This window comes from Neomonachus schauinslandi, unplaced genomic scaffold, assembly GCF_002201575.2.
Source record: "Neomonachus schauinslandi unplaced genomic scaffold, ASM220157v2 HiC_scaffold_1781, whole genome shotgun sequence".
NCBI lineage: Eukaryota > Metazoa > Chordata > Mammalia > Carnivora > Phocidae > Neomonachus > Neomonachus schauinslandi.
In genome coordinates, this window is record NW_025410471.1 from 1 (window position 1) to 7,417 (window position 7,417).

Sequence of the window (7,417 nt, forward strand, 5' to 3'; positions counted from 1 at the left end):
CGGGCGATGGCCGGCCGGTTCCGAATGGGCCCGCCGCCTCGGTTCACTCGCGCGGCGGCCTGCGCTCCGCCGCCACGGCCGCCCTGGGAGCCGGCCCTGCCGCGGCCCCGGCCTCCGCCGCGGCCGCCTCGCTGGCTCCGGTTCAGCTTAATGATGTCGTCCAGAGACATGTCCATTTTGTCGGCCATGGCGGGCGCGGAATCGGCCTCGGCTCGAGCCCGCGCGTCAGCACGCCGGCGCGTCACTTCCGGAGCCGCGCGCTGCCTTCCGGTGCCGAGTCCTTGGAGAGGCCGGGGATTGGCTGCGAGTGGGCGGTGAGGGCAGGGCGGCGCGTGCGCGCTAGGGAGAGAGTTAGGCGAGCGCTGCTGTTAAGGTGCCGAGCAGTGGCCGGTCGTTTTTATACCTTCCCGCGCGGGCGCTGCCAACGGAAGGCGGGCGGGGCAGCGCGAGGTTAGGCCGGCGGAGGTGCGAGAGCGCGGGGCGGAGCGTGGCCGTTGGGGCGGGACGGGCGCGCCGCCCCTCCCCCGCCCTTGCTCGCCCCGTGCCTTGAGCCCGCACTTCTCCCCCGCGCACCCACCCTCTCCTCGCGCTCCCGCGCCTTCTCCCTCGCCCTCTTTCCCCGCGCCCCTGCGCCGTCCTGCACCTCACCCCTCCCCCGCGCCCCCACCCCACCCTTTCCCCGCACCCCACCCCTCCCACGCGTTCTCGCGCCTCCCCCCCGCACCCTCTCTCCGAACTCGCGCCCCGCACCCCACCCTCTCCCCGCGCTCCCGCGCCTTCCTCGCACCCCACCCCTTCCCGGCCCTTGACCCTCTCCCCGCGCCCTGGTCCCGCCCCGCATCCCCCTCCTCCGCACTCTTGTCGGGTGGTGGTGGCGGCGGCGTTCGCCGACCAAATCTTCGCTGACCAGGGCCGCAGGCTGAGCGGGCTGGGTGGTTGTTCCGTGGTGTGAACTCGTAGTCAGCTGGGTTGGGGTCTCTCTGGGAACCCTAAGTTAGTCATAACTCTTTGAAAAGCACCGTATGGTACGTTTTTGCAATTATTGGTGAAAGCCCATGCTCCGTTTCCTGGACGTAGGGCAGACCGTGCAGTCTTTGTAGATACCCTGAATGTGTAGGGAGCCTCCCTCTTGGGGCACTCTGTCCCCCCAGGGGCACCCGGGCCCTGCCCCCGCCGTCCGTGCTGACGCATTTGTGCTTGTCCGTCCGGATTTCTCAGAGCTCTGGCAGCAATCCCAGCCCGTGCTGAACCTCGGGCTCAGAGCCGCGCCCCTTTGGTGCCCAGATGCTGTAGCTGCGCAGACTGAGTGTAGCTCCCTGACCTCTTTTCCTCCGCCTGTAGGCTCCGCGGCCATGAAGGTGAAGATTAAGTGCTGGAATGGTGTGGCCACTTGGCTCTGGGTGGCCAACGACGAGAACTGTGGCATCTGCCGGATGGCCTTTAATGGATGCTGCCCGGACTGTGAGTGTCCCCGGTGTTCCCTCCCTGTTGAGCGTTGCCTGCTTGCCTGGCTGTGCCATCTCCCCAGAAATACCTGCACAAAGAGCTTGGGTTTTGGTGTCCCTTTCCTCAAGAAAAGTTGACAGGAGAAAGCCAGGTGGTTTGGGCCCATGTTCGTATAAAGAGCTCATCAAAAGTTTTCTAAGAAAAAGCGATGTTGCCTTTTATTGTGGTCAAAGTCCGCGGGCTATAAAGGTATGTTAGAACTCTGTGTTTCAAGATTCTCAATCGAACAAAACCCAGAATATTGTAGGGCTACCCCTCCCCCCACCCGGCACACAGGATCACAGCGGCTAAGGGACCTTTCCATCTTTGCTTCCTGGTTTGGTAACCGCTAACTAGGACGCCTGGTTCCACTTCAGCCGAGTCTCTAAATGTAACTCCAACTTTTTTCGGGGAGTGCTGTCACATCAGATGTGACGTGACGATGAGTCCCTAGGGTCACCCCCATTCCTAGTCCTTGCTTAGATTTTTCCTGTTGTCCATAGATGTCTCTTCACTGTGTGTTGTGAGCAGGATCCACGATTGCTTGCTTTGCTCCGCCCTGGCTGTTCAATATTAACATAGAACAAGGCCTTCCACCCCGCTCGCAACTTTTTCTTTCTTTCTTTTTTTTTTTTTAAGATTTTTTTTGTTGTTTATTTATTTGAGACAGAGAGAATGAGATACAGAGAGCATGAGAGGGAGGATGGTCAGAGGGAGAAGCAGACTCCCTGCCGAGCAGGGACCGCTCGCAACTTTTTCAAGGTGTCTGACCAGGTTTTAATCAGATTTCTCTGTGGTGGTTTTTGATTCATTTTTGTTCCCATTACGTTCTGTGAAGTAGAAACGCTTTGAGTCTATTTTTAAGTCAAAAACACATTTTTGCACCAGTGAATTTTGTTTTTAGCCAAACCGAAGTGAACTTGAACAGAAGCAAGTTGACCCTTGGGGGGACAAGGGCGGTCCCAAGAGGAAAACGGGACATGGGGAATACTGAGGGGCCACTCTGTCCTGTGAATGACGAGGCCTCTTTTCTGGGGTCAGGTGAGTGCCCAGGATAATAATAGGGCTTTACTTTTTTTTTAAAGATTTTATTTATTAGAGAGAGAGAGTGAGAGAGGGAACACAAGCAGGGGGAGTGGGAGAGGGAGAAACAGGCTTCCCGCCGAGCAGGGAGCCCGATGTGGGGCTGGATCCCAGGACCCTGGGATCATGACCTGAGCCGAAGGCAGACGCCTAACGACTGAGCCACCCAGGCGCCCCATATTCTAGGCTTAATCTTTACATTTGCTTTGGCTGAAAGGAAATCTCCTTTCCCAGGACTTAATCCGTCCTGATTTACTCAAATGGGTGGATGTAATCTTAGCAGATCACTGACTGGTTCTAGTTGATTAAGTTTTACGTAGTCTCAAGATCCGGTTTTATTGAATCTACTTTAAGGCACTCTTAAATGCTTCCTTAGGGACACAGCAAATGCTGTGGGGTCCTGGATGGGCACCTAGAGAAGTCCTGCCTAGATTGGCTGTGGGAGAGTGAGTGGGGTGGTCAGGATGGCGTGGGCGCGCAGCCTGGGCGCCCAGCTGCTGCCGTTTCAGCGGGGCCTGTGGCCGGCATCTCTGCACCTGCCAGTGTGCCCCGGTTTTGTGGAAGGGGGTCTATTGGCCCCAGAGGAGGGGGTTTAGAGCCTGATCTTCAGACCCAAGGTCAAATTTGAGAGCAAGTCGTAATGTGCCAAGTGTGTGACACGCTTAGGTGCTCTTTACACGGATGAGGTGACACTGGGTTTCTCTTGCTAAAATTGAGCTCTTGTGAGAAAGCCAGAGTGACTGAGGCTGTAATAAATCCGCTCCCAGTCCCAGAGAGCTTTGGGAGTAAAAGTCTTCTTGAGAGGTGTTTTCATGATGAAGGATTTCCATCAAGACACAAGCAAGTGCTTGGGTGGGTCACCGTCACTGCCCCTGTGCTCATCATATGCCTCAGGCGGGCTGCCTGCTGGTGACATTACTGGAAACGACTCTCGCCTCAGATGGACCGTGTGGCCTGCGTACTTCCCCATTAGCGGCCACCAGGGCATCCCCTGCCCCCCACCAGTGTATCCTCTCTTTGCAGGGCACTCATTCCAAGCTGAGTTTTGCTGGGCTCAGGAAGGCCCTGGGGTGAGGGGGATGTAATCTCAGGTGTCACACCTAGTGGGCTCTCCTGGCACAGGGTCTCAGGCCCCCCCTGTGCCCCGCCCCCCCTGCCCCACCCCGGTGGCTGGGGAAGCAGAGTTAGTAAGGTAATTCTGGATTAGCCGAGTATATAATTTTCTAGTTGTTTTGTGATCAAAGTTTCAGAGAGATAGTGATGTTTTGTTATAAAAAGGATTTATTTTTCATATTTAAAGATTCTATTTATTTATTTGGCAGAGAGAGACACAGCGAGAGAGGGAACACAAGCAGGGGGAGTGGGAGAGGGAGAAGCAGGCTCCCCGCCGAGCAGGGAGCCCGATGCGGGGCTCGATCCCAGGACCCCGGGATCATGACCTGAGCCGAAGGCAGACGCTTAACGACTGAGCCCCCCCAGGCGCCCCTATCCTCTTCTGATTACGGGCAGTGTGGCTGTCCCCCCGTACCCACCCATGGAGGTAGCATTTCCATGCATGTGGAGTGGAGTGCTAGCAGCATGTGCCCTGGGCCCCGGAGGTGGGGCCCTTTGAGGCCAGAAATGAAAAAGAGGTGAAGGTAGCCGCATGCGGATTCCCGGCTGCTGACAGGTGGGGCCGCAAACACCGCTCCTTCCACTGTGCTGGGTCCCTGCTGCTTAGAAGAGGAACCTCAGTCCCAAGGCCCCAGCTCTCCTACGCTTGATCAGAAGAAATAGTTCCCTGTTCAGATGGTGGCGGGGGGGGGCGGGGGGGCCCTAGATAGACCGGTGCTGGCACCTTGGTGTCCCAGGTGAAGGGGCAGAGCTGCGGTGCGTCTGTAGATGGGTCTAGAGCACCCCCTCGCAGGGGAGGGCGGAGTCAGGGCCACCACTGCAGGCCTGTGCCTGTGTGCGTGCGTGCGCGTGTGCATGTCCCGCACAGCGCGCTCACACTCCTGAATTCCGTCTTTTCTGAAGCAAGGTGTGGGAGGCTGTGGACACAAGCCCCCGGGCGGCAGTGGGCTGGCGCGGGCGCCTGACATCCTCAGGCCCTGGGCCTTGGCCCCGCCCTGCGTGACCACGTGATGCTCTCGCCCCTCCCGCAGGCAAGGTCCCGGGTGACGATTGCCCCCTGGTGTGGGGCCAGTGCTCCCACTGCTTCCACATGCACTGCATCCTCAAGTGGCTGAACGCACAGCAGGTGCAGCAGCACTGTCCCATGTGCCGCCAGGAGTGGAAGTTCAAGGAGTGAGGCACCCCCAGGCCCCCAGCCGCGGACTGGCCGGCTGTGCTCTCCCCTGGGCCGGCCCCCCTCTGGGCCGCGACGGGGTTGACACAAGGACTGGAGCTGCGTTTGTTTTCCTTCAAATGGTGACACTTTATCCAATAAGTAAACCCTATTAAATTACCCGAACCTTGCTGGAGGGCTCTGGTTGCCTGTTTTCCTGGTCCCGATGCCGCCTCGCCGTGCGTTGATGGGAAAACTCATGAATAAACATCTCGATGAGATGCCACCAAAGCTCTGAGTCACAGTCCCCGGAGGAGAAGGAGCGTAGGATCAGCCAGAAGAGCCTGGGGCCAGAGTAACTGGCTCTGGGGGCTTGAAAGGCCTGGTGGTGCCAACAGGGGCACAAAGGCCACTCACCCCGAGGCCGGGGACCGCCTCGCAGACTAGTCTGTGCGACTCTGACCCAGCACGGCTAGCAGCTGCTGCCCGCGGTCCCTTCTGCTGAAGGGCCGTCCCTGAGCAGGTGCTGGTGATCTCAGTCCCTTCTCCCTTGTTCCAGCTTGAGCGTCTGGGCTGTGACGGACCCAGTGTAGGCCATGTCAAGGCCATCTGTGTCCCCAGGTGTCTGAGGTCCTCTACTTAGAGAAGAACAGCCCGTGGGAGGCTCCTTTGGGCACCTTTGTTAGTCCACAGCTCTAGGTTGGGGGGCGGCCTCTGGGGGCCACGGCCCCAGCCCTGGGAGTCTTGGCTACTTCTGGACAGACTGCTGCAGGCTGCATGTCCCTGTGAGCTGCAAGGAGTCACTTGGCACTGGTTCCTTCCAGTCCATTCTCAAGGGACACTCCTTGGGGATCACTGCCCTGTGCCTCGTGGGTGGCCAGCTGCCGAGCACTCCGACACTGCTTGTCCTCAGCACCCAGGTGTTGGCCTCCTGGTCGGTCACCTGTGGGGCTCCCTACTTGCTGTCTGGATGTTGTGCCCAGAGGGAAGGAAGCCCTGGGGACCATCACTCTTCCCCAAGCTGGAGGTCACATGCCCTGTGTCCAGAAACCCAGCTGCCAGGGCCCCAGGCTGGGATCTGTCCTGGGAGGGCACATCCAAATAAGACCCAGTGTGTCCATGGTGTTTAGGGAGTGTGAGTGGAAGGAGGGGTGCCTGAGCAAGCCTACTGGCCCACGTCCTCTAGCAGCCGCACTTGGTGCCCCTGGGGCCTGGGCTCAGCCTCCCTGGGTGCTCCCAGCAGCCCTGCAAACAAACTTAGGTCTGGCTGCTGGGTCTGGGCGGCTACTCTCTATTCTTGAGCCTTTGTGTCTACAATGTCTTCGGATCCGAGGACTCCCAGGGAGGAGTTCACAGCCCAGTACGAGTGGTCTGCGGCCCTGCAGAAGGCCCCTCGGGGCAGCATGGCAGCCCTGTAGCATCCTGGAGTTTCCTGACCTCACCCTGGCCTCCCACCTCCCCTGCCTGGGGGGGGGGGGGTTTCTCCTGTGGCCCACGACTGTGTGCCTGGGGCATCAGACCCTGAGTGTAGCCTCGCAGGCTTTCCGGCCTTGCCCTTTGGGGTGGATGTCCTCATTCTCAGAGGTGTCAACTTGCTCAAGGTCACGGCCCCTCCTGTAGGCTGTGCCTACTTTCCTGCCACTTGGACACTTACGCACTGCGTATCCTGGGCTCCAGCCTGGTCCTTGCAGGGCCTACTTGGCCTCAAGCTGGCCATGCAGTTGCCCACCAGGTCCTGTCCACATCCAGCCATCTGTCTCCTCCCAGGAAGCTCAGGGCCCCTGCAGGGTCTTCTCAGGACTCCAGAACCTCAGCCCGCTCTCCCTCCCCCAGGACGCACAGGCTCACACCACCTGCCTTTGCAAACACTACCCTGGCTTCCCGTCACCCCCTCCCACCTCCCGCCCCCCCCAGTGCTCCCTTATTTTCCCCGTGGTGAGCGGCTCCAGCCAGCTGTGTTTTCCCCTTTGGCTGTGGCTTGAGTCAGGGACTGGGTCTGATTCATCTCCCGTTGAACACAGGTGTTCAGGAGAGATGGCCTGAGGCTCCTGAGGGCAGCCGGCCTGAGGGCAGAGCTGGGTGGGAGGGGCCCCTGGGTTCCTGTCAGCTGTCCTTTGGCTCGGTCTCCAGAGGTCAGGCCTGGCCTTGCCGTCCACCTCCTCCTAAAGGACCCCACCTGTAGTAACCCTGTTAGTAGAAGCTTCCCCCGTGGGTGTGAAACACAGTGTGGCCCCCAGGCCCACCCAGACTTTGATGTCTCCTCAAGAAGCCCTGGCCCTGGGATCAGTTCCCCTTTAGGGCAGGAGAAAGTGTCCCCTGGGCAGTCATCTCTCCCCAGCCTCATGAGCACCGAGGACCTCTGGGGGGGCGGGGCGGTAAGTGTTAGGGCTGGGGCGCCCTCGGGCTAGTTGGGGGCTCAGTTGCTGCCCGACTTGCCCCTTGCTCGCACTGAGGCCCTATCCGGGCAGGACCCTGGACAGGGGGCGCGGCCTCGGCCCCCCTCCCGGAAGGTGCCGGCAGGGGCGGGGAGGATGGGGGCGTCGGATCCCCCCGCAGGCGCGGGCCCCCAGCGCGGGAGGCACG

General features: G+C 59.9%; 1 protein-coding gene across 3 annotated transcripts; it reads left to right on the forward strand.

Annotated features, from left to right (window-relative positions):
• Window positions 1-329: 329 nt before the first annotated feature.
• ANAPC11 (anaphase promoting complex subunit 11) lies at window positions 330-5,025 on the forward strand. Of its 3 annotated transcripts, none has more exons than XM_021687767.1 (3): window positions 330-465; window positions 1,342-1,461; window positions 4,713-5,025. In XM_021687767.1, the coding sequence occupies exons 2-3, from the start codon at window positions 1,353-1,355 to the stop codon at window positions 4,856-4,858; spliced, it is 255 nt and encodes an 84-aa protein (XP_021543442.1). In that variant the 5' UTR covers window positions 330-465; window positions 1,342-1,352; the 3' UTR covers window positions 4,859-5,025. The 3 variants fall into 3 exon arrangements, with proteins under 3 accessions (XP_021543442.1, XP_021543450.1, XP_021543458.1); XM_021687775.1 differs by having other exon boundaries at window positions 336-450; XM_021687783.2 differs by lacking the exon at window positions 330-465 and adding an exon at window positions 784-1,025.
• The last annotated feature ends 2,392 nt before the right edge of the window (window positions 5,026-7,417 follow it).